Source organism: Coptis chinensis, chromosome 8 (genome assembly GCF_015680905.1).
Source record: "Coptis chinensis isolate HL-2020 chromosome 8, ASM1568090v1, whole genome shotgun sequence".
NCBI lineage: Eukaryota > Viridiplantae > Streptophyta > Magnoliopsida > Ranunculales > Ranunculaceae > Coptis > Coptis chinensis.
The window spans coordinates 22,332,854-22,359,029 of record NC_141463.1 but is presented as its reverse complement, the minus strand read 5'-3'; the positions used below and the strand labels follow the sequence as shown (position 1 = coordinate 22,359,029).

General features: G+C 34.8%; 4 protein-coding genes and 1 long non-coding RNA gene across 11 annotated transcripts; 2 read left to right on the top strand and 3 right to left on the bottom strand.

Moving 5' to 3' along the window:
* Positions 1-6,562: 6,562 nt before the first annotated feature.
* Positions 6,563-6,958, bottom strand: LOC147480540 (pentatricopeptide repeat-containing protein At5g48910-like). The gene has a single exon (XM_086578685.1). It carries the CDS (start codon positions 6,956-6,958, stop codon positions 6,563-6,565), a length of 396 nt encoding a protein of 131 aa, XP_086434811.1.
* Positions 6,959-7,411: 453 nt separating this feature from the next.
* LOC147480539 (uncharacterized) lies at positions 7,412-8,689 on the bottom strand. 3 transcript variants are annotated; one of them, XM_086580968.1, is made up of 3 exons: positions 8,315-8,689; positions 8,118-8,215; positions 7,412-7,939 (listed from the first exon to the last, which is right to left on the bottom strand). In XM_086580968.1, exons 1-2 carry the CDS (start codon positions 8,687-8,689, stop codon positions 8,129-8,131), a joined length of 462 nt encoding a protein of 153 aa, XP_086437094.1. In that variant the 3' UTR covers positions 7,412-7,939; positions 8,118-8,128. The 3 variants fall into 3 exon arrangements, with proteins under 3 accessions (XP_086437094.1, XP_086437092.1, XP_086437093.1); XM_086580966.1 differs by having other exon boundaries at positions 7,412-7,935; XM_086580967.1 differs by having other exon boundaries at positions 8,164-8,215.
* Positions 8,102-8,886, top strand: LOC147480538 (uncharacterized). Its single transcript, XR_015206432.1, has 2 exons — positions 8,102-8,151; positions 8,318-8,886. It is a non-coding gene; the product is annotated as an uncharacterized LOC147480538 (long non-coding RNA).
* Positions 8,887-12,940: 4,054 nt separating this feature from the next.
* Positions 12,941-19,709, bottom strand: LOC147480537 (small glutamine-rich tetratricopeptide repeat-containing protein 2-like). 3 transcript variants are annotated; one of them, XR_015204885.1, is made up of 7 exons: positions 19,364-19,709; positions 19,214-19,280; positions 16,260-16,334; positions 15,621-15,784; positions 14,851-14,897; positions 14,684-14,722; positions 12,941-13,181 (listed from the first exon to the last, which is right to left on the bottom strand). XR_015204885.1 is itself a non-coding variant. In XM_086577865.1 (6 exons), the coding sequence occupies exons 3-6, from the start codon at positions 15,793-15,795 to the stop codon at positions 13,104-13,106; spliced, it is 339 nt and encodes a 112-aa protein (XP_086433991.1). In that variant the 5' UTR covers positions 15,796-16,334; positions 19,214-19,280; positions 19,364-19,709; the 3' UTR covers positions 12,941-13,103. The 3 variants fall into 3 exon arrangements, 1 of the variants encoding a protein (XP_086433991.1); XR_015204886.1 differs by lacking the exon at positions 16,260-16,334; XM_086577865.1 differs by having other exon boundaries at positions 15,621-16,334.
* A 148-nt stretch (positions 19,710-19,857) lies between these two features.
* Positions 19,858-25,451, top strand: LOC147480536 (uncharacterized). Of its 3 annotated transcripts, XM_086577863.1 has the most exons (8): positions 19,941-20,267; positions 20,553-20,619; positions 23,133-23,232; positions 23,957-24,118; positions 24,441-24,487; positions 24,614-24,661; positions 24,772-24,909; positions 25,007-25,451. In XM_086577863.1, the coding sequence occupies exons 1-8, from the start codon at positions 20,209-20,211 to the stop codon at positions 25,037-25,039; spliced, it is 654 nt and encodes a 217-aa protein (XP_086433989.1). In that variant the 5' UTR covers positions 19,941-20,208; the 3' UTR covers positions 25,040-25,451. The 3 variants fall into 3 exon arrangements, with proteins under 3 accessions (XP_086433990.1, XP_086433989.1, XP_086433988.1); XM_086577864.1 differs by lacking the exon at positions 24,772-24,909 and having other exon boundaries at positions 19,858-20,267; XM_086577862.1 differs by having other exon boundaries at positions 24,772-25,451.
* The last annotated feature ends 725 nt before the right edge of the window (positions 25,452-26,176 follow it).

Sequence of the window (26,176 nt, the reverse complement as noted above, 5' to 3'; positions counted from 1 at the left end):
CTCCATTTTGTGCCAAACACAATAAGTGGTATCATATTGGTCGGTGATCACAACTCACTAGAAAGAATAATGATACGTGCAGCCATACCCCAAGTATACCATTCAAAATAATATACTACAAAACAAAAAATGTACCGACCCTTTTCAACTACTGTCTCTTATAAACAATAGGGTAGCCAAGTAGGATAGTACATTAAAGAACAAAGTATTATACCTGATATTTGTTTGATACGTAAAGATGCAAATGTTGATAAATGCAAATGGAAAAGTGGTTGAGATAACCACGGTAATACAACTTAGAAAGTTCATACATGGAGGGGGGCATCAAAACGCTAATCCTCTTAGTGCACCCCAAAAGTACAACACAGAGTAGTGGGTGAATTCAATATACAAATTTTAAATTATTTACAGCTTGCCACTTCATAAGGCTGTTACATTTTTTCAATACAGAGGGTTATGGCCCCTTATTGATGCACCATAATATGTGAGTGCTTTGGACTTTAATTACAACTTGGCTAATGGATCACTTCTAATATTTGGCTTTTGGGCTTTTGTAAATTATTTCTGTGATTGTGCCATGGTCAGTCTTTACAGATTGTGCCAGTTCCATCGTCTAAAGGATCTTTGAAGGTTATGCTCTTACATGGGAATTTGAATATTTGGGGTCTATGAGCCGAAAAACCTACCCAACATGGATATGTTTCATAAGACCTTAACCAATATGTTTGCGTAGCGGCTTGGGAATGTTACAAACAAAATTGAAGGGCATGTATCAAAGGTAAACAGTGATCCCTATGTCACTGTTTGAGTGGCCAATGCTGTCGTCAACAGAACTTACGTTATTAGTAATAACGATAATCCAGTTTGGACACAACATTTTAGTGGTCATGTTGCGCATCACGCTGCAGAAGCGCATTTTGTTGTTAAGGACAGTGATATTGTGGGGTCCCAAGTTATTGGATTGGAGTCGTGGCAATCACAGTAGAAAATATAATATCAGGAAACAAAATTGAAGGATCTTTTCAAGTCCTTAATATGTCAAACAGGAAGCCATGTAACCCTGGAGCTGTATTGAAGATATCTATTCAATACATACCAATTGAGAGACTGACTGCTTACCATCATGGAGTTGAGTGCGCCCCAATTACACAGGAGTTCTAGGTACATACTTCCCTCAGGCAAGGAGGGAAGCTAACATTATACCAAGATGCCCATGTTCCTGACGGTTACCTTCCAGCTTTGAAGCTCGAAGGTGGGGTGCCTTATGAGTACGGGAAATATTGGTATGACATATTCAATGCAATTAGTCAAGCCCGGCGCTTGATTTATATTATTGGTTGGACAGTGTACCACAAAGTCTGATTAGTTCGAGATGTTGCTTCTGGATCAGATGTCACTATAGAGGATTTTCTCAAGTCCAAGTCGCAGGAAGGTGTGAGGGTGCTGCTTTTGATATGGGATGATCCTACTTCAAGAAGCATCTTGGGTTTGGATTCATGATTGTACCCGAACTTCACTGCATGAGGAAGATCTCCTGGACTAGCAAGGAAGTATACGGTCTAATTCCCAGGCCTACATAAGGACTTCTTCTACTAAAAGAATCATATTTATACTTAACTTCCTAAACAAACATATCTAATAAGAATCCTATTAATACTAAACTACTAATGACATAAGAAAACCTAAACAAATTAAACCTATATATATAAAAAAAAAAAAAAAACCCCACGATCCTCCTAACACAAAACAAAAAACAAAGGTAAACTTTCAGTTTTTTCTTTTAGTCTGATTTACATTAGTTTTACATATATAACTGAGTTCTTTTTCTTTTTTTCATTACATACAATAGAAGATATTCAATCAAGACTTCAGAAAGAGTTAACAAAAATGGATAAGGTAAACTATTTCTTTTCCAGTATCTTATTTAATAATTTTGTTGATTTCTCTTTTATGATTCAACTGATGATAAAAAAACAATAATAATAATAATAATAAAGTTTAAACACATGATATATTAGCGTAAGCCTGTAACGGTTTGTTTTTTATGATTCTTTTAATTCAAAATTATATTGAACCATATTGAACTTAAGACCTGTATTAGTGTAACAACCACTCACTATTAACTATTCCTGGAACCCCTCTTACCCCTCCTCTTTATAATTCTTCTCAATATTGTGAAATCAGTGGGACTGTGGGAGAGACAAGTCTCGAGTTGAAGCTATTGAGTCAATCAATCCAACACGACAATTATTGATGAAATTATATGAAATATAAGAGCAGACCTAAGGCGACCATATCAACTTTCAAATCATCCATATGCTTTAAATTATTTCAAGGGGGAAAGGTGTGTGTGTGTATAAGGTACGGTATAGTATATATATGTAACTAGAGTATAAGAAAATGCATGTTTTATATCAAAATTATGTAATGCTGGAACCAAGGTTAGTGGTATATATATACCTGCACTTATTCACTATAGCCCACTTTGACACACATTTGGTATCCTCCCACAAAGCCTACAAAACAGTAAAAGATCCATCAATAAAACAAAACCTAAAATTTGCATGTTCTAAAAATACCAAATTACTATATGCCCTGACAATGGTGAGACTGTATATTTCTGGATAATATAAACTAATGTAATTTTTAAAATGCAGCTCATGGAGTATGAAACCAAACACAAAATTTCACTCAAGACAGCGTTGAGGGAAATTCTAATCAAGGAAAAAATTCAGGGAGAACCAGTTTACATATCAAAGATTGAAAACAACTTATACGCTGCAGATGTCATAATAGATTTACCGATAATGAGAGAAATCTTCAAAAATCCGAATTATCCTATAAGCCAATCATTTCCGGGGATGTATCAAACTAAGAAAGTGGACTCATAAAATGCGGCTGCAGGAAACGCTATCCACTTTCTACAGCAGATATACAAATTTGAGGTTTTAGACGTCAACCACAAAGAAGTCATTACTAAACGTGAAGTGCTATATGAAGCTGCTATATGAAGCAAATACTAGAGAAAAACAACTTCATCAATATATTGAAAACTTGAGAAAAGAAAAAGCCTATTTGAAGTCAATAAATGAAGCATTGCTTATAGGAGGACCAAATTGGGATATGGACTACCTAAGCATCCCAAATAATTCATCAGATTTGGATGAGGATTAATGTAGTGTTTTTCAAGCTGAATTCTATATTGGATGAGGATTAGCACAGTGTTAGATCCATCAAATTTATGTTTTTGTTTTTTCAATTTGAATTATCTATAGTTCATCATAACTTAATGAAATATTTATTTTAAGACATATACAGCAGTGCCTCTGTGATGGACGACAAGTATTAAGTGTGTCAATAACAGATCAAAAGTCACAAGAATCAAAAGTCAAACAACAATAAGAAGAGAATATGACAGAGTGGCAACATTATTGATTAAACTAGACTCGACCAAAGTAGAGAACGTTGTGTAGATAAAACCCAACGAGAAAGGAAATAGAAAATCTGACAGTGAAGAATACGTAAACTAGCAAGCACTCTCTTTGGATATTTCTACAAGGGCGAACACTGCTAGGTAAATTTGTAAAGGAACACACTCACTCTCTCAAGTATAGATCGAGAGTAAGACCAAATTGAAAGGAAACCTATTGTTAAGGCATATGCATTTTGTTAAGTGGGTTTCAATGGTCACAAATACGTATCCTGCAACCACAGAAGTTTAAGCTGAGGGGTTGGGGAAAGACATTGCTCGAGCTACACAGTTCAAACAATACTCAGAGGAATCATATCACAAGAAATGGAAACAGCTCAATATGAGAAGAAATAGCATAGTTATATCATCAGCAAAAAAAAAAAGTAGGTAACATTCGAAACTAACACCTCACAAACGGTTTCATCAGCTTTTTACCACCTCTCAAAAGTCAAAACCACCCTAATCCTAGATTCCATCTCCAAAAAAATTTGTATCAAACTTTTACAATCAATGGATTCTTTCAATAGATACACCTCTCAAAACTACGCACAATCAGCACCCACGTTACCCGACAATTACGGACAAAAACCACTTTCTCCTCCAACCCAACCTAATTGTAGAGTAACATAGTATACTATATATGTCCTCAATAAAGCCTTTTAAATTGACAGACCCCAAAGAATACAACTTCTTAGTTAATAAAAGTGATAAAGACTCTTGAGCACAAACTGTGGATAGTTGAATATTCTAGGATCATTCTCTTTTACTAATGGTATGCCCTTTACATTAATTCTTTAACTAGAGGTGTATCCAGAAGCAAAATTATGATCCCTCAAATTTAGTGTTTCTAACCTCAATAATGCAACTCTCTTTTCCAATCATTTGCATTTTGTTGCCATAACATAATATACAAGTATATTACATAACTGCGACAATTCAACAAAAATATTCTAACAAGTGTACCAGTCAAATAACTGAGGCCAAAAAAAGAATGCTCAACATTACTCAATTATATACTTTTCTAGAACATACAATGCAAATTAAACCCTAATTAAGAAATTATAATCAAGAAAGCAAATTAATAATGCGAAAAAAGATACTAACCTGTGCAATCATTCTGTGTGAAACCTTTCTTAAGTAGCCTAGATCTGGAAACACATAGCACTGAATCCATCGAAGCTGCATCATCATCAAACTGCTGGGGTGGAAGCATTCTTGGTTAAATCTTTGTCAATATCATAAACCCTTGAAAAGTGATCACTATTGTTTTGCTCCTCTGCCATTGAATCAAGAAACGTCCAAGATTTTGAAGTGTCAGTAACATCCACATAATCAAATACATATCTTACCATGAAGATTGGAGCAATTTAGTGTGAAAGGAAGCTGCGTGGGAAAAAGAGGTAGCAATTCAAATTTGAATTGAATTTGAGATACAATACCCGCTTAAAACATATGTTATAATTTGTTGGGCCCAGGCCCAACAATAATAGTATACTTATAGGTTTCTAAACCCAATAGCTTCTACCTAATTAAAAAAAAAATCTAATTTAAAATAAGGTGATTTAGCTTTAGGTCGTCCCAATAATATGGGTATTTGCATTGGACCCAAAGTTTTACGTTTCTTAGCTTTAAGTAACCCTATCGTTAGTTAACAATTCATTTACCAAGTTTGACCGTCTATTGTGGTGTGTCTGGTGTTATGCCCTTTCAAAATGCAACAACTACCCCTCACACGTTTTGCACGTGCCCACACCATAAAACTCAAAATCCAAATTTCAAAATACCCGACACGTGTCATAATCCATGCTCCTGATAGAGTGAAGGCTGCAAAAAAGGAGAAGCTCACTGTTCCAAAATATCAAAATTTAAGAGATATACAAAACTAAAAACCTACAAAAATTGAACTTCCAATCACTTAGTAAAACATAATTTATTAACCTAAAAAAAAACAATTTAACTACACATATCGAAAAACCAAGTAGCCAATTTTCTTCCTCTTCTCTATTATTTACAATTATTTATTAACTTCATTTTATTATGTATATTACAGATAATGGCGTATGAAAATTACAGCTTATGTAAAAAAAATGCTAAAGGAAATTCTAGAAGCAGGACTTAACATTCAACAAGATCGGTCCTATAACACGTAATTAGAGAGCCGGACGATTCAAAAGCACCTGTGACATTAAAGGTACAAAAAGACTTATTCTTTAACAGTGAAAGGCGTCATAGTTAAAGAAATTGATGGAAGCCCAACATATTCTGTTGCAAAAGCAGAGGATTCAACAACTTTTCACACAATACAGTTTATAAAGGATGAACGTGTTATGAAAATTGAAGACTTCAATTTCAAAGAACTTATGAAGAAAAAATAGAAGTTGAAGAGAAACAGAATCAACTCGACATCCTCAAAAATATTATGCTAGATTGTTTGGTTGATGATAAACACAACAAAGATAAAATATATTATCTCGAAGAAAAAATTAAATGAATGAAGGACATGGAGAGTTCCATAATAAAGAAAAGAAAACCATGAGGATTAGTACTTTAATACCAAAACTTTATTATGTTAGTCACATAGTATTTTTTTAATGGCCGAGGTTTAACGCTTCTTATTTATGAAAGTTTGTCACTATTGAGTCCGTTAATTTTTAGTTTAAATTTATATTATTAACACGCTTACTTTTCCAATTCGACTACTTCAAGTTATAATGTGTTCGATATCGAAAAAAATATAAGTCATTTGTCACCTTTGGAGTAGGTATTCGTATCATAGCATTGTTTCGTTTGCTGACCTTCTAAAAAAGAAGTGAGTAATTGTAAATAAGTGGATGCCCTGAACAATCAACAATGTAAATACTAGATAGTGTCTTCCAAATATTAATGAGATAGTGAGTTCCTCCTTCAATATTCTAATGTCAAATACCAGATGATCTTTAAAAAAAAAACCATTAGGAGTGCGAAAGAATTAGGCAGTCAGCAACATTAGTATTATCGGGGCAGTTTTGCAACTCCATTATATAAACACTCCTAAATCACCACAAATTACCACAAGAGCACAATCGATTATGAAAATGGTGAAACCTCATGTTATCCCTCAACAATCTCTCTCCTCATAATCAGAGACGCACCACACATCGCAGTGTGGAAATCCTCACACACTCTGAGGTTCTTTACAATCCTAATGGGGATTCCAGCAGTCGTAGTAAATAGTCCAAATGATGTCTGTAAAAGATCATCCAGTGCTTCCTTGATCTCTTTTGACTTTGGGTGCGTAATGTCACCAGCAAATAACTCATGTATAATCCCATCCTCTGCTTCCATCAAGCTGCAGCCAGGGTTCTTTCTGACTCCTTTTTCTCTAATCAGGATTTCAATGGATCCGATAAGCACCAAAGAGTGCTCCACACACGCCTCAATAGGCATCATCGCTGCAAGGTTTAAGGCTTCTTCCAAGTGTCCAGCACGATCAAGAAGATCTACCATTACTACGTCAAAAAAAAACACCAAGAAAATTAATATCTAGATTTTGGGTATATTCAGATTTTGGGCATATTCAGATTTTGGGCACTACCTAGCCACATGACTCATTCGGACAGTCACGACCTAGGTGGCCAGTCTTCCTACAATTGTTGTATGCATTATCATTTGTGCAGTAAACACCTATATGGCCAGTCTTATAGCAGTTGTTGCAAACCCTGAGGTCACCAGGTGGTAGAGAAGGCGCCGCGAAATCTCTGGCAATGTGACCAGTCTTACCGAAAGTATGGCATATCACCTCATTTTGGAAGTCACTGCCCATGTGGCCAGGCTCACGACAATTCCAGCACAATGACTTGGTGGAACACTCAACTGCAATGTGCCTGATAACAATGCCAAGGAAAGATAACATATCCATATTAAATTTTTTGGATGTAAATGGAGGAGGAAAACACATGGTAGGAAATCAAAATTATATTTTGTGGGATTAAGGTTTGTTTTGATATTTTACATGAGTACAGAACAACATGTAAGCCTGGCTTAGGGGCTGAAAGTTTACAAACAGAAAAATTAAACACAAATACAAATCAATGGAATTACCATATCAACTATATTAGCTTTAGATATATAATTTCAATATCAAAACAATGTTTATTTTCCGGATAAGCTAGAAAACATCCTTATTACAATAGCTTTGACCAAAACTGAAAGATACTTAATAAACTTGGATCAGGTTTTGACACACTTGAGTTGTGACAGGAGCTGCTCTGTTCTGTACTCACTGCAGGCATTAGGGCTCATCTTTGCTAATAACATGTGCCAGAGACAGTTTTGCTTTAGTTTTGCGTAATGATGTGGTGAATATCTTTGATCTGCCTTTTCAACATGATTGTTGGTTAAATAGCCATTCCTGCTCTTTGTACTCCCTCTAGATTGCCCAAAATCCATTTCCACAACCTTGACATTGTCTTCAATGTGTCTATCTATCTACATGCAGAAAAATCAGATTGCAAATTAAAGGGTGAAGAATTTGTATTGCTTTCATTTATAAGAGAGATTCTCCCATCATAATAGTGGATATGCTCTTAAGTAGTGCAAACTATTTTCAGTAGGATGCATGTGGTAATTTTATTTATATAGAAATGTTTAACACAGGATTGCATACACCGGAAGGTCCTAGCAGCCTGTTTTCTCACAAGGTAACTCCTTACAAGTGCTTGCAACTTCACCAGTCCTTTCAGTGCACAAAGGCGCTTTCCTTGCCTGTTGCAATGGAAGATACAGAGAGTTAATTTATCTAACACGAGACTTCTAATTGGTAATCTTTATATTGACAAATGGTGATTGTTTTGAAAAGTATACCAGATACCCACGGAAGAATGCCTGAATCCTGATTGAAGCAGCCTCTTGAATTGCACTTGTTCTTCTTCTTGAAACTGAACCTAATTGGGTAACGGCAGGCGCCGGCTGTCCAACTGCCATGACTGCGTCATTACAGGACACTACCGAAGCCCCAAAAATGCTCACTGAACTCAGCCTCCGGTCATTCTCCGTTTCCAACATAGACTGCACTACTGATTGCAGAGTGGTAGCAATTAAGTCCATAGAACTGAAATCCCTGGATGTCATTGCTGATCTTCGAAAACTCCATCTCCGCTTCTCTTTAGGGGTGGTGGGAGCAACGGGTACCGTAGGGAACTCAGCTGAATATGAACAATGTTGATTACGACTTACCATTCTCTTTCTTTCACGTCAAGAAGTTTTTAATCCATTTTCCTGCCTTCCCCATATCTTTCAACTATTCTCATTAACCATGCCAACACAGAAACAACAAATAATAGGGAGAAAATAAAACTGATGCTTCTTTCTCTCTGTGTCCCTTTCTTTCTGAACTGAACTGACAAAATTTATGAAGGCAATTTACTCTTAGCTGACCTCTTATATTCTGTCCTTTCCTTCTGTTTGTTTCTGAGTATCGGTTGAGTCTTTTGCATTTTTTTAGTGGTTAAGGCCTGCAGAAGAAAAGTAGTACCATAATGAGCCACTTGCCACTTGCCACTTGCCACCTTCACTTCACCTTGGTGAGGGTTGGTGTGTGGAGAGATTCTTTGCTTTATATGTAAATTCCATCAGTTTTCTCAATTGTCACTTTTGTCCTTCTTCTTTATATGCTTTATTAATTGAGTATTTACTTTCATGTGATGATGCTAAAGTTGTTTACGTCATTTGATTACCCGTATCATTTGTCAATGATTTGCATGGAATGGAGCCCAAGTACTAGACCACCAACACCCTTAGCAAGGTACTAAGGGAGGTAAGCCCACATGCACGACTAAAATGTGATCACACTCCGCATATAACAGCATAAGCAAAGAATCTTTAAATATGTGATTTTCCATATTCCAAGTTAGCTATCTATGTTGAAAAAATGTCTTTCTGTATAGCAATGAAGAAGTACCTTAGTAATCCAATTACAGTTTGTAAAGCTCCGACGAACATCTTTTTTTATGTTTGGGGATGAGTGGACCAAATTCCCAATCACACCAACTTGACATGCACAAAAAACAATTCTGAAAATGATATAAACATATTAATAAAAAAAATAATAAAAAAAAAATAATAAAAAAATTAAAAAAAAAATATATATATATATATATATATATATATATATATATATATAGGGGGTAGGTTCCGTTTACAACACTTTTTATACAACGTTTTATACAATACCCCCCAACGGACCCTTCAAGATGTTTTAAGGGCTAATTTTTTGTAGATAAGATGTTCTCACTATGGATATAATCTCCACAAAAAATTGGGTCATTTGAACATTTCTAAGTTTGCCAAAAAAAAGTTACAAAATCGATATTTCTAAACCGTTGATAAAAATTCATAGGTTGAGAACAAATTTTCTCATGGTTAGGAGTTTTCAAATGAGCTGAATTTTTGTGGAGATGATCTCCATGGTGTGGAGATCATATCTACAAGGAATCAATGCTTAATTCATATTTTCAAAAGGTGTTGTATAAAACGTTGTATAAAAAAGTGTTGTAAACGGAACCTACCCCCATATATATATATATATATATATATATATATATATATATATATATATATATATATATATATATATTAGTTATGCCTCATGCACTCATCTGTTCTAACCTTAAGATTGTTCTTACTGTTAAACAAGATCTCACAAATAGATTAAACAAGTACATAGTACTAGAAGTTGCTAAAATTTAGAGATGAGTTCAACACTTTCACTAGATGGTATAGAATACGAAGAATTGCACTACGGTATGTTCCAACTAGATGAGAAACGGCAAAAATAATTTCATATCTGTGTTATAATTACAAAGCAAATACAAGAGCTTCACCTTCGTTTCCAGCAACACAGTCCATATCCACATCTGTATTTAATTTAAGAGATTTAGACGTGAAATCAAGTGGTATGTTGAAATAACCAACCTAAAACATGAAAAAAGAAAAGAAAATCCTCAAGTCTATACGTGAAAAATATAATGGGCTTAAGCCCAAGTTAAAGACACCAAACCATATTTGCGACATTAGCCGAATAGTACAATTATAGATGTACATAAGTTAGAATAATACACAAACTAAACTTCAAATTATCAAATAGGGAACCCTAATCAATTTAAACCTATAAATACACCATAACAATGCCTCAAGTAAAATAATTTTAAGAAAACTTATCATCATAAACAAGGATTCATAGCTACTACAAAAAAAAAGTACACATTCCAATAAAAAAAATTCAATCTTATTAGATTTTTAAATAATATTAGTTAACATGTGTTATTTTAATCCATGAATTAAGCATAAATGTTCGAACAGATAGTTGTATGAATAGGTTGAACCAATTGCATCATCGATATTCTATCCGTAGGTAAAAACACAATGGCAAGAATACCAGTGAGCGCAATAAGCAGAAAATAAAATAGTCATACCCAAATTTCACTAATCCCACAATATTTAACCAATAAATCATTCATACCCAATGTTTTGTTGCCATACCTTAGCTTTCAGCCCAAAACAAATTAGAATTAGCTTCAAAGGCAATAACAATATGGTCACCCATTCATTTTTACTACAAATGCCACATCTATAAAGCAGAGTAGTTTTACCAATACATGAATCAAATAAAGTTTTATAATATTGTCTATCAAATTTTTATAATTCTCCCATATCATGTCTAATAAGTTGATATATTGTTCTAAATATGGATCAACAAAAAGCATAAAAGGTACGATTTTTTAAAACAAGTATCTTTTTTTTTTTTTTTTCTGAATGTGTATTGCTACATTTAGTTATTTCGATTAAAAAAATAATCTTCTACTTACTACAATGTGAACATAACATTTTTTTTTGGCTATCTTATACAAAAACACATAAAATGATCACTATAGAGATGAGAACAGAGCAATATTCAGGAAGGATTGAAGTGTCATTCAAACCTATGCTCGAAGAAATAATGAAAAAGCTAAATCTGGATCAACCTGTTTACGAAAGTTCATTACATAACAAAATGTACAATGCAAGCGTTAGGGTGAGAAATGGTGTAGTTAGTGTGGAAGTTGCGTCTGAAATCATAAGTTTTAAAGGAGTACCATCAAAATCCTTTGAAGAGACTGAAAATACTGCAGCAAGATGGGCAATTGAATTTACACAAAAAGTTAATGAATTCGAAGTTGTTGACTACAACTTTAAGGAGTTGAAAATCAAGCGAAAGTTCTTCAAAGAACAACAAGAAATAATCGAATTCCTCGAGAAATTAATGAATATCAAACAATGAATAGATGCAAGTTTTTTTATTTAATATGATTTTTCATATGTTATATATCACTAACTTTATAAAGTTTAGGTTGGAAGAATTGACTATGAATAATGAAAAATCAAAGAAAACAAGAAAAAGCATATGAGGTACTCGTTGTTGTAAACTTGGAATCTTTGGGCTTCCCGGCAGTGACCAAACTTTGCACCTTTAAAAAACATGAAAAAGTAAGTTTTATGTGTCTGCTTTAGAAAATTCAGCATCGAAGAAAGCAATTGATTTTCTACGCAGTGAGATAGGCTTTGAAATAGTAGACTATAACTACGAAGAAATAGAAGAAATTTGCAACAAACTTGAGATTGCAGAAAAGAACGACATACTTAGAAATCAGTGCATACAAATTCAGGAAGAAGAAATTCAGAGTTTGAAAGAAGATATTGACTATCAAAAGGCAATTATAAAAAGGGAATGGTAGAGTTATGATTCTCTCTACGTAATTATCTGTTCGATCTTGGAGATGAGATGACTTATCAGACATTTTTACATATATGGAATCATATTTTTAGTAATAAATGTAATCATTTTTTAGCCAAGGTTTTGTGTACAAATGGAGTTTAAGAGCTATCCCCGATCATCAAACCACAAGGAAAGAATGACAGATATCTTTGAACAGATAAATTGCTCTAATCATCATGTATATTACAAAAATAAAATCAAAGATTAACTAATGGGTTTTATCAATGTCTGCTGCTTTCCTTTTAATTTGAATGAGTGATTAAAATAATTTTCATATCTCATAGCTATGTATAATTGCTAATATTTTTTAGAATAATTTAATATAATGACACCCGTTTGTAAGACAAATTCAAAAACTAGTCGTATCTAATGACCTGACAAAAATCTTAAAATATGAAAAAGGACACAAACCATATAACAAACTCCACTCCGTCTTGCATTTCACATTATATTTATTTCAACATTGAAAAATTAGTATTAGTGATTAAAATTGAGTTTTAAAAAATAATGGAAACATAGGTTTGTAGTAAAAGTGAAGAAACAAGCCAACGAAAGGAGATATATAAATTGCGTAAACGTGTGCTTTTGTTTGACACAGAACTCATTCCGTGTCAACGTTACGAAGCAGCTTGCTTTAGCAGCCAGCCACAGATGATTCAGATTCGTAGTAGGCGAGCTGTACAAGTAATTATATTAAAACTAATTTTGAAAACATAATTGAGTTTACTTATAATGGTTGCCATACGGCTACAAAACAGAAAATACTTTCAAAGTTTCCGGTACTGTGGATAACATCTGATGTTCACCAAACAGTTCTTACGGACGGTGCTGAATTTTGCTTCAATGTTGATGATGCTGGCCAAACACGTTACTGAGGATGTTTGCTATATCATTACCGTTCAATGTTATCCTCCTATTCTGCATGAGCGAGAACAATCGAAGGTCGTAAATATAAGAAGAATCAAATAACATACAGAAGAATAATAAAAACAACACAGGCATATAGCTGCTCCTGTATAGTTTGAACTTAAGGAAGAAAACAAATTATATAGTTACCAAAAAAAAAGATAACAGATTATATTCTCCAAAATACTCTAGAAATGCCCAAAAAGCATCTACCATGAACAGCGAGGCCAGCCGAAGGATATCCATAGCTACACGTATTGGAAAATAACATGAACATCCACTACAGTTAGCTTTATTTGACTTCTGATTGAATTAGTGCCTTTATATCAACCTTTCATCATGACAAAATAACACGACGGCTAAGAACACCCAAGTAACTCTTGCATTGGTCAATCAGTGATTCACTAAGCTGTCATGGCTGGGCAGAGTCCTATTAGGAACACTAGAAGCCTTGCCTGTGATACGCCTATGCTTCATAACCAGTGGCATTTGATATGAGAGCCACGGTTTAAAACGCTAAGCAATCAAGATTTTTTTTTATTGGCAAGCCTGTTTTAAATGAGATCAATAACTCTTTGATGCTGGCGGGGTCGAGCCCCAGACCTCTGGTATCATCACCCAAAAGTTTTACCTACTTTGCTAGTTGGCACCTGCTAAGCAATCAAGATTCAGTGGCGAAGATCTGATTGTTGGTTAGTGGAAGTACCCGTGGTTAAAGGAATGTGTTTGAACCACTTTAAACAAAGCTAAAAGTATAAATATCTTCAATTGACCGAGCCTACTAACGTCCTGAGCAACGGCCAGGAACTTTTCATTGTCAATTTGCTATTTGATACCATACACTGTATCTCTTTTCTCCTCTAAGACAGGCAACTTTAAGACTGACCGAAGATTTTCCACCAACTAACTTTGACTTGAACAACAAAAAAATTAACTCATTCGCCAACAACCAGAAGGGAATGAGGAAATTCCCTCGGTGAACAGAATTTAGTACTTCCACTTCCACTTCCACTTCACCATCGCCAGTTGAAGTGACGTAAACTAGCCAAACTAAATCTTAAGAGAGAGAGCAGGGTAGCAAAGTTTTGTTACATCTAGATCCCTAAGGAGAAAAGAGATGATAAGTTTGTATTAGAACAAATTTAACACGCCCATGGGAGTGCACATTAAGATACACATCAATATATCTGGGATGTTCAATAGGACTTCACATTTTACAAAACTTATGGAAATGTTTGAAGGTCTCCGTCTAATATATATATGTATATATAGGGGAAGAACCATATACAACACTTTTTATACAACACCCTTTTATAAGTTGAACTACAGTCTAATACTTTGTGGCTATGATCTTACCACTATAAAGATCATATCCACAATATAGTATATATAATTGTTGTGAAGTGCTTTATTTTGTCTTAATGTGCAATCACCAATTTTAAGATCAAATATATTTCTTTAAAAATGTAATCCCAAATCCATAAAATATGAAACATAACAAGTTAAGAAACAACCTGGCATAGTTGAGCGTCTCTCAGTTTTTGCTCTGTAACCTATTTCAAAAATATATACAGGTCACCAATATGGAAAACTTATAGGTTAGGTTCAATATATGTATAAGCAAAACGTTACAAAATCTCAACCGTTAAGCTAGACGAATAGATGGATTCGAAGAACAAACCCGAATTTTTTCTTTAAGAGACGCGTTATCTGGTTCCAACTGCAGAGCTGCAAAAATGGGATTTTAGTCAACAACCAAGTGCATTTCTAATCATAATTATCTGCAACAAAATAATATAATGCATCAGCATACACAAATGACAAGAATTTTCCACAAACGCAAGTAGGCAATACTCAATGCAATACAATGACCACACCTTTAGTTCAACCGTTAATTTTGTTGGACTTAATCTAATGTGTGATTCTGCTCATATGTTCAATGAAAATGGTAAACCCAAATATTTGCCCAACTCACTAAAACAAAGTAAGTTGTGTTTGCCGACTCTAAGCCATAGTTAGCAATTCGTAATGCGGCAAAAATTCGATATGGAAAGTATTCGAATAAAATTCGAGCTTCGATAAGAATTCGTTTTTCCAATTCGGATTAAAAAAACGGAAACGAAAAAAGTTCAGTTCATAAGTAATTCGAGTATAATACGAAGCTAAAAATAAAAAAATACGAGAAAATTTGACAGCAGACTTAGCAGACTTATAGTGAAAATACGATAAATTCGCGAATAATTCGCAAATTATTCACCGAATTGCTAACTATGGAATCAATGCGGGGATTAATTATTCGAGAATTAATGATTCCTTGCCGAATTAATGAATGATTCCGTATCATTGAAAAGTACGACCTTTTTGAACGTTTTCCGAATTAAACTTTCTAATGTGTGAGTCTGAGCTAGTGTTACCATAATTTTTTCGTAAATAACACACAGTCATACAAACCTTTCACATATCCTTCATCAATAGCATTGCGATAATTCCCTTCTGAATAATATGCAAAACCAAGACAGGGGTATGCCTTGCTATAGTTTGGATCAATTTCAATGGATTTTTTATAGTCTCTAATAGCCCAAGCATATTTGTAGATCTCTGTATAAGTGACTCCCCTGACAAACATGTATCACAATAAGTCACAATAGCTTTATGATTAAAGAGAAAAGAAGAGAAAAGCTTAACAAGAGAAAACAGTGTGCTATCACAAGCTGCAAAGCAAAACATCTTAAGTAGAAGGGTATCCTTACAAACAAGTTGCATATTAAAGACTGAACTTTAAGAGATTAGTAATGCGAAATTCTCAATATGCTGTTCCTCACTTACTCTACATATTAAGCATGTTTCACCATCAGCTGCATACATGCAATCCTAAGCTTTGGATTTGCATCATAAGTTCATAGCATATAAATCATCATCTTTTTTATCGGTTTATATAAATTCATTAGTAGATCAAAGTAATACTAATACAAGAAATATGCCATGTAACAAGAAGCTACATGACCTACAAGAAGTATCCCAAGCGTATAACATTTAAATATTTAATACTCCAAATTAATACGTATCTGCTACAGTAGTACACCGAATTACTTTCACAAAGTGCAATAGCGTAGGTATACAGCTCGATTGCATCCGAGTACAACTTTGATTGCATGGCGGTGTTACCTAGAAAAAGAACGAGAACAAGCTTTTAACATAAACAAACAAACAAATGGATACAGCGACAACTTTAATGCTTATGCATGGTTATTCAGTACAGTATCTTTACTAGTAACTTAATAAATTATGTTGTTGCTTAAACTGTTAACTTAATGATTTTCTTGGTTATATTTTGTTTTGGTACAGTTTTTGATATCTGAGTTAAGTAGTTAATACAGTTTTATGCCAACTGAATTAACTAACTATTTAGTTTCTTCCACACAATAAAAAATATGTATTAATTTTAGATTCTTCATTTAGGAATTATGATACTTTTTTTTTAAAATTAATAACTTTTATGTAAAAGATTTGCACCATACAAACTAGGGGCACACCATTTTTACTGCATGCATCGCAGGGCGATAGCAGCCTTTGCACCTTAAGTGCACCATATCAACGTGAAAGCACTGGACTTACTCCTGTTGCATGACTTAATGGGTGTTGTTTGCTTCCATTCAGTCAATATGGTGTCAGAGCAGCGTATTGACCCTAGTTTCAATGGAAATAGATTAGAATTCATCCCCGAACTCTCCCAATCTTGGAGATGAGGAGAAAAAGGTGAAAAGTGGAGATGCAGTCTTTTGACTCACAGCAAACATCGCCAATGCTTATGCTTGGCCTCCAACACAAATTGCATCTACCAACACCAAACATGCCACTCAGGCGCTCAAGTAGTAATCAACAATCTCCAAACCACCCAATCTTCTTCAAACACTCACATCCACATTAAGTATCAACGTACACTTCCTATGGAAGATCCCATCTCCACCCCTCCCTCCGCTTAGTCTCCCCTAATCCCATCACAAATTATTTCGACTCTACCAGCTTCCCACACTTGCACCATTAAAAAAGAGCTAATAGCCAGTGATGACCAAGTTGGCCAAAATATCTTCTCTCTCAAGTTGGCTGTTGTCCAGTAACTCACCTATTACCATCGGAATGGAATCCAAGGATGTTAAGTTCCATAAACCACTTCACTTTTCCACAACCCTTTTGTGTGTTCACCCAAAAGGAAGTTGTCTCTCACGGTTTGGCTCCCACGATTGCCTTTTCTTGTAACGAAATTTCGTCTTTAGTTTTGTTCAAAGTTCAAACATTTTTTAAGGGAAATGAGAAGCATTGGAAGAGGAAGTTTGAATATAAATATGGAAAGACAATGAAAATATGTTTATCAAATATCTTGTCATTCACCAGCAAAACTCGAGGATGAGTTATTCTACAAAGGAGAATGACATAGTACATAAGGAGATATTCTCCTATGAAAAGTAGAGAGATGGACGTTTACTATATACAATAAAAACAACTAATTCAGTTTTTGCTATACAAATAAATTAGAAAGACTGGTAGTCTTTTAAAACTAATTAAATCCAAATAATTTTCTATTATTTCCTATTTTTTAACGTTAAAATTTATATTCCATTTCCAGCAGAACTGTTGCAAACAAGATAGCCAATCTTACGAAGGTTCTAAGAACAGCTAAATACCATCCAACATCATGGCCAGATACAAATAAATAAAAGCATCCCAAATACAAATAAACCCCTGAAATCTTAACTCCCAAAATGGAAACATTCATTGATCAATCATACAATATCACTTCGACATTCACCAATCTTATGCTTTTCATTCTCCTTGTTCTCAAACACTCTTCAATTACGTTCTAACCAAAGCCCCCACCATAGCCTTTGAAAAATGATCTGCTAACCACTTGGCTCTTGGAGGAAGAGCTTCCATGAAGATATTTCCACCAAGAGCCTCCATAATCTCATCCGGAGAAATCCAAGGTTTTTTCGAAAATGGGAAAAGCAAATATAATACTTGCTTAGCCACCGGACAAAGAACTAGAAGGTAATTGAGATCCTCCTCCACCTCTTTACAAAGTGAGCAAACACTATGAGTAGCCCTCCTTCTTTCATTTAGTGCTTCTAGTCTTCTACTCATCGATCGTTTGGATGTGCCTTAGATATGCCATCCAAGTAAAGAATGCCACTCGGAACGGGATAGAAGTCGCCCATATTACGATTTCATGCTCCACACACTAGTTCCTCTTGTGCTGCATTTTTATTTATTTATTTTTATTTTTTCCGTCAAGCACCCCATATATAGATTCCACTGAAAACACCTTTTGTCCCATTTCCAAGTTCTCCCATCTTCCTTCACGATCAATCTCTTAGGAAGCAATTGATCTTTAATTTGGTGTATAACTAGAGCTTATAAAATAATTTCTGTTTTGGTATACTATATGGATAATAATTACACCCATACATAAAAAGATATGCACATAGACTTAGCACGTACAAAGAGGTTCTAAAGCATTACAAATCATAGCAGGCCGAATTGGTGAAAACTATGATGCATGGATACGGGTACAGGTACCGATACGGCGACACTGATACGGGGTACGATACGTTTTTTTGTGAAATATTAGGATACAGGTACGGCTAATTAATATGAAAATTTTAAAATATGTGTATTCTGAAAATTATGTTAGTAGTTCTTTGAGTAAAGTTAGTAAGGAACATGTGAAAAACTATTATAACACATGACAAAGTCAATACAACTTGAAGCCTCAAGAACAATTTACATTTCAATGGAATAGGATTAGGTCTATTTCAGGGATTCCAGTACCCGTATGGGTACCCGACCGATACGGGTGCAATGGCATTTTAAGAGTATCCGTAAGGGTGAAAAGATTATTTTATTATAATTTATATTTTCTAATTCAGGACGAAAAGCTTACCAGGGCTTTTATACAGATTGCTTCTGTGTGGACAATATCATGCAGTTTAAAGTTTAAACTACAAAGTCCCAAACAAATTACACAATAAATTTTTTGATGAAGATACCTTGAGAATTAAAGGTCTCAGCCAGGTTCAAGGAACTGATTGTTTGACATCCAGATCTTTCCAAATCCTGTTATTGTTCAGGCAAGCAAGCTCAAAGGAGAGGATATAATAGAAACAATGAAATCTAGAAGAAAAAAACAACTTTCTAACCTTTATAACATCAGCAGGCCTAGACTTAATTATTTACTTAGATATGTCCTGTCGGTCTCGAGAACCAGACCCACCACCACCTCCTCTACGGAAGAATTTAGATACAATAAATAGCAGAGCTACAATCCCACCTCCAACTGCCGAATTTATTATAATATTATTATTATTCTGTGACGAACATTGTTTCTGACTTATTGCTTCTGCTGTTGCAGGAGAAGGTTGATTTCTACTAACGGTTATATTAAAACGTGCATCTTCAAATATATAATTAAATGCATATGCAATTTCATTCACCAACCACCAACCATTGGTGTTTATACCTCGCCATACTTTCAAATATATATTGGAGACGCCGCTCGTCTTCTCTTCGCTTTGTTTTATAGGCTACTTGGTCAACGTCCCTATATGGTCAACCTTAAAAAAAATCAATACTCTTTGCAACTCCTGACGTCAGCCGGAACAGAATTTTCCCTTTTTAACTTTCACCGTTTCACTCCACAAAACCCAAAACACCCTTGTCTGCTCATTATTTTGTTTCTGTCAACGTCATTACATTCTCGCAATGATTGGTAGATGGTTCAATAATATGTTGGAAAGAGTAATAAAACATATGATTGAGAGGTTTTTTGAAGAAGCACGTTTTTCGGTCACCTTTGTTGATAGAAACACTAGTCCACTGGCAGACTGGCAGTGGAGTGTAGGGTCAGGAGGGAGACTCAAAATAAGCCACCACCTTCATCATCGAATATTCTACTCAATCCTACGGTTGCCCTAGGGGGTTTGTTCTCTTATGAGTATAAAGTATTGCAGCAGGGATTGACTCGATAAAATTATCAGGCTTGGTGATGACCAGCCTAAAAAACCACCTTGCTCATTCAACTCTAGATATGCTGCTCTTATCAAGGTACACTACTTTTCTTTTGGCTTATCATATCTGTATGGTGTATGCTACTCATGAAAGTACATTGCAAGTCTTGATTTGGGTCCAGTAATACTGTTGGGAATTGGGACTTATTTTGTTGTCATATGCTGTCACCTGACTTACTACTAGAATACTGCAATGCAGTGGGGAGTGAGCGGAACTGCGGAGAGAGAGAGTTATTTGTATATGTTCGTTCTCAATTTTGTCCATTTCTTTCTCCATCTTTTCTTTGAGATGCCTTGGTTGACATAAATTTGGCCTTATCAGGAATTTGAAAGATCAGGATGTCAACCAATCAAGTCGCCGAACCTGGCTGAGAAATTTAGATTACAATGTATTTTACATCAACTTGTTTGTTGTATATTATTTTGTAATGTCTGTTTGGGCCTTGTATTTACCGTGTGATATACTTAACATAGCAGAAGCAATTTAAGAAAACCTTCATAACCCAAGGGGAAGGTTCAAGTTGTGGATTAAAAAACAACACAATTCATCTCTGATTCATGACATTCTAAATTTTAATGCCTTAAATTCTTGATACTGTTGTCATTCCTTGTACATTATATTTTATTTATTTATTTTATTATCAGTGGGTATTTCATTGCATATGAAGGCATGCGGACATAGAAACTATTCTCTAAACTCTCATGAAACTCCAAATTTAAAGCTACCTGTATCCTAAGGAGCATAACAAAAACTTGATTGGACTTCATAGCAAATCCTAATTACAATGTAGCGACAATAATACAAAAGTCATTCTGATTATAACTATAAATTTTTTTTTCTGAATTACATCTCCCTATGTCCTACATCATTTTTCCCATTTTAGAATAAATCTACTTTCCCTTGGCTTTTGTATTGGGACGACAAGAAACTTGTTGCTCCAAATCTTGAAAAGTATATTTCTTGTCTTTCCATCTTTATTTTCAACTTGGTCTTTTTTCAACACTTTTCCATTAGTCATCTAAAAGTTTTGAATTATTTGGAGTCGAAGTTTCATAACAAGTAAAATAAATTGTGGATATGAAGCTCGGCGACTTAGACACCATGTTTTTTTTGGGTGCGTCAGTGCTTTGCTATCAGTCGGTTAATGTCTGTTCATTGTGTTTATGGTGGCAAGTCACTGGATCATACCCTCACTATCATGTCGTTTCTTGTGGTGAGTCTGGTATATACTTTATTTCTGTCTGGTGTTCAGTGGATTTACCTAAGCTCGGTGAAGACATTCTTAGCTTCTTGGAATATGAATGTTCATTCTTGGAAGGGTTACGTCTATGGAGAAAATTTCCTTTCAAAATCTTGAGGGGTTTGTGGTTGGAAAGTAATAGTAGACGTTATGCAGGAGTATAAGGGTATTTGGAGGAGGTTGTTTTTGAGGATTAAAGGCCCTTTGTTCTTTCTGTCGAAGGTGAATGAGAAGATAAAGGACGTGTGAGCGAAATAATCAACCTATTGATATTGGAAGACCCAAAAGATTCTTCCAATGTATCATTTTTGGGTCCAATGGAATTCATAGGTGTAGGAAGAATTCCCATCTAATAGAGATTTTTTTCTTTTCTTTTCTTTCCACCATATTTAGATTGTTAATACGATATATAAGGACTGCTACTACAAGCCCTTTGAATATCTTGTTTGTAGATGGGATGCCATAATGTTCTAACTGTGCGGTTGGGATATGTAGAGTTATTTATTTATTTATTTTGTTGTTTCTTGCATTAGAGGATAGCTCACCCTATGTTCTCTTGATTGATTGCTTTTTGATAAAGTTCTACTTTTACCGAAATACCGAATAGAAAAATAAATCTATGTACGCCGTGCTCTGAAATCTGAATTACAATGCTTTATAAACTTTCTTTAGGCTCTGCATGTCTTATCGGAAAACAACTTTTTATTAGATTTTCTGAAACTTATATGGTTGATCAATAATTCCTAATGTATTTATATAGCAGCAAAAACAGAACACAAAAAAGAGTAACAGATTCACTGTCTATGGATTTTCTTAATTCCTCTTTTTTTAGTGCTCTTTGGATCTTCTTATGGAAATTGAATTATTTACAATTTGCTTGCTTAGAGGGCGTTTGGCAACACCTCTAAAAGCCACTTTGTGGCTTTCTAAGAGGATAAAAGACAAAAGTTCGTTTGGTAATGTCCCAAAGTCAAGAAACCATCAAGTTAAGAAGGCAAAAATATAGCTTTTTGAGAAGACCAATAATTGCTTTCTATGTAGCCTATTTTTTAGGCTTTTTCCTTTGGGCTTTGTGGCTTTTTATTGTGAAATTGGGTCCGCACACAAGTGTTATTGTCTACCCGGGAATCAACCAGCCGTTCCGCCTTCCATAGGTCACATGTTCGACTCCTCCCTCTAACAAGTTTCTTTTATTTCTTTTTTCCTAAATTTCCACTTATATGATTAAATCTGGTTATAAAAACTTAAAGTGTGCATAGCTAGTTTCGAACCCGGGACCAACACTGATGCTAGCGCCTAAACTAGTGGCTATTCTCCACTATACTCCTTTAATTCATCTGTTAGTAATGAGATACTATAATATCTATAACCTGGATAAAGACAAACGGAATTCATTTTAAAAAATGTTGATTTTGAAGCATTTTGAAATTTTGTTTACACCAAACAAACTTTTAACTTCTTGGTTTTTCAATTTCATCTTTTTGGCTTTAGAAATTGTGTTTTTGACAAACGTACTTATACTTTACATTAAGTGAAAAATCAAATAAGGACTTTTTAGCTTGGTAGCTTATGACTTTTTATTAGTTGCCAAACACCCCCTTAGTGGTTGTATCCATCTTTTGGTTATATATCCTAAAAATTTGTTCTCTTTCTTTCCGTAGGTAACACCGCCATGCAATCTAAGTTGTTTTCTGATGCAATCGAACTGTATAGCTATGCTATTAAACTTTGTGACAGAAATTGCGTCTGCTACTGTAACAGGTTAGTGTTAGTGTAGATTGCTGATATGCTATGATGCAAGACCAGAACTTGGCGTTGCATGTTTGGAGCCAATGTTGCAAGGAACATAACTTCCATAGCAATAGCCATATTGAGCCTTAATCAATTTTCGCTGAACTATTATCTAGGAAACTTTTGTACAACTTCTTTTGGAGTTTCTAAGCTTCTGGCTCTTGTTTACAGTTATTGATAAAAAAGAATAGAAAGTGATTGTTTGCAGTTCTACAGTTTTAACTCTTAAGTTCTGCTGATACAATTGTTTTTCTTTTGTATCCTCTGTTAATATAACCATTTCTAACCTTTTTTGAAAAAGAAAAGTTACTTACTATTGTCAGTAAAATTCACTTTCTTTTATTAATATAAAATGATAAAGAGATTACAATGTTCTACAGTGAAAGCAATAATGACTACTAGACCTCACTCAAACTGCTTCTTCCCAAATTACAAAAGCTCGCTTATCTCACTAGCTCATCCGAGTGGAGTAGCACATGCCCTGTCGAACTTACCCGTCCAACTTAAGCATTACTAGCCTCTAAAAGTGGCAGTCTTTAATTTCCAACTTGGTTGGTTGGATATCCTACTCAAGTTGTTGGGCTTTGCGCTTGGAATATCACATGCTTTCTCTTTGATTACCTTGTATAGTGCATCTCTTATACTTTTCTGAACTGTAACAGTAATGTGATTTACTACAATGCATTTTTATCAGGGCAATCACGTTTTACAAGATCTACAAATATGTGGAAGCTATTAGAGACTAAGAAATTCATTGAAATTGATCCAAATTGCAGCAGGCCATACTCATATCTTGGTTTCGGCTATTTTGCACAAGGGAAATATCGTGATGCTATTGACAAAGGACTTACGAAAGGTTTGTAATGGCATGACATTCTATTCACACAAATTTCATGGTACTACTAGCTCAAAGTCAGTTTAAGACTACTTACATTTGTTTAGTAACTTGGGCTACTGGTTGGGTTTACTGCTTTCACCCAGAAAAAAAATCATACATTCGATTAAGTTCGACGAAGTCAAGGGATTGAACTAATGTTGTGGTCACTGCATTGTGTTGAGTTTTGCGTACTTGCATTTGTAGACTATTTCTTATTTAATGTATGCAATTCTACTACACTCTCTTCTTAGACATAATGATTAAGGCAAACGGTTGCTGACTAGCTATCTCATTTGTGCAGCTCTGCAGTTGGACCCAGATAGTGCTCGTCTTGCAGAATATTTACAGGTTTGTTCTCCTTCTATTAATTCCTATTTTGGTGCTTGGGATTTTAGAACGCACCCAGACACACACAAAAATATTAGATATAGTATTTCTCCATTTTCTGACCTACATAATATATCTGTAAAATAGGTTGCAGAAGAAAGATTGGGAGATGTCCACAGAACCAATCAAAATCAGGTTATTTCTTAACTTAATTATTTCATAATTTTTGTGGCCATGTTTTTTTTCTTTGCTTTCGTTTATTTCAATAATAGACATTTCATTAAGAGATATTAAAATTAGTACAGTGGTCCAAATTACTGCTAGGAGGAGCCCTCAAAGCTCTTTGTTTGAGAGCCTACTGCGCTAAGAGATGGTTTCCAGAAGAAAATATGGAGCTAGACCAAACAAAACTAGTTTCTAGATCGCATGTTAGAGATTGCAAAGTAAAAGCTAATCCGTTTCAGACCAGCTATAGATTGTTTTAATTATTTTTTAGTACTCGATTTTCTGTCATATGTTTTATTTCTTTTCCTCATACAGAATGGATGGATAACAGCCAGAATGCAACAATAGGTGGTGGTGGCGGTGGACGGCGAGCTTCCCCAAGTGACGAAGTAAGGTGCTATTTGTCCGTAATTGGCCTGGCAAGAGGAGGTCCAAGGAATCGTGGATGTTTCACTACCATTCCATGGGTGCCTTTCAGACCTTCCTGATAGCAAACAGTAAGCATGTATATTGAACTAAGTGCTGAAGCCCAGATTACTAAATTAGGCCATTCTTTGATGAACGATCAATTTAGTGAACTTTGGATTGTATTCCGAAAATATATCCGAGGAATTTGCAGAGAGTTTTTTATGGTTTTCTAATTATCGAGGTGTATAGGAAGAGAATATGGTGTAATATATATAGCTTAAAAGGCAAATTATCTATCTATTGCACTGTAAAGAAGATTGATGCTTTGCAAAGAAAACATGGTGAATGTTAATTTTGTCTGTTTTACATTAAACTTATCAACATTTAAGTCCTATGATAAGTTTGTTGTGCGTATAAAAACTCAATGCAATGTAGAGAAGGAGACTGTTAATATAACAGGTATCGACATGTGGTGGACTCAAGTACTCAAGTCCTCTACATTGGTGTAGATGTTCAAGTAAAATATGTCACTGTTTGACAATTAGGTGCACTAAGCAGTACCAGTAAGTACATGAATGGAAAGAGGTACTGCAAACACAGCACATTGAGCCATACAATGACGAGCAACAGCAGCAGACAAGGCAAGTAGGCAGTTAACTGAAATAATGTCTTCTGGTTTGTACTACAATTGTGCAAAATACAAATATCGCATTATCACCCCAAATGGTTGCAGTATTTCACATGTATATTTGTTTAATAGCTATGGACACCCCATAAATAGTAGTAGTATTTAACTTGTTTAGTGAACATGGCTGAAAGATTGAGGATAAATTCGACTGTAGCCTGTTATCGATTTGGTTGACTAGTGTTTAGGGTCGATCGGACCCTAACAGGCGGCCCCAATAAGTCAGTTAGCATGGGTTCTTGTTTAAGTAGAAAATTGAAAGAAACACGTTGACCAAAAAACTCGTTTTGGCTGTATATGAATAAACAACGAAGTGTAATGGTTTGGTTTGCAATAGAGATTCCTCATGCTGACGATTTGGATCTTGAGCAAGCTGAATCTCGTGATCACAA

Bases quoted from the DNA above. Each gene is read 5' to 3' on its own strand.
- LOC147480540 (XM_086578685.1), bottom strand. From the start codon at position 6,958: ATGGTAGATCTTCTTGATCGTGCTGGACACTTGGAAGAAGCCTTAAAC.
- LOC147480539 (XM_086580968.1), bottom strand. From the start codon at position 8,689: ATGGTAAGTCGTAATCAACATTGTTCATATTCAGCTGAGTTCCCTACG. The intron at 8,216-8,314 runs GTATACTTTTCA...CCATTGCAACAG, and splicing joins CATTCTTCCGTGGGTATCTG to GCAAGGAAAGCGCCTTTGTG.
- LOC147480537 (XM_086577865.1), bottom strand. From the start codon at position 15,795: ATGTTTGTCAGGGGAGTCACTTATACAGAGATCTACAAATATGCTTGG. The intron at 14,723-14,850 runs GTTTGTTCTTCG...TTTTTGAAATAG, and splicing joins CTCTTAAAGAAAAAATTCGG to GTTACAGAGCAAAAACTGAG. The intron at 13,182-14,683 runs GTTGTTTCTTAA...TCGCTCATGCAG, and splicing joins GAGACGCTCAACTATGCCAG to AATAGGAGGATAACATTGAA.
- LOC147480536 (XM_086577862.1), top strand. From the start codon at position 20,209: ATGACCAGCCTAAAAAACCACCTTGCTCATTCAACTCTAGATATGCTG. The intron at 20,268-20,552 runs GTACACTACTTT...TGGCCTTATCAG, and splicing joins GATATGCTGCTCTTATCAAG to GAATTTGAAAGATCAGGATG. The intron at 24,488-24,613 runs GTTTGTTCTCCT...TCTGTAAAATAG, and splicing joins GTCTTGCAGAATATTTACAG to GTTGCAGAAGAAAGATTGGG.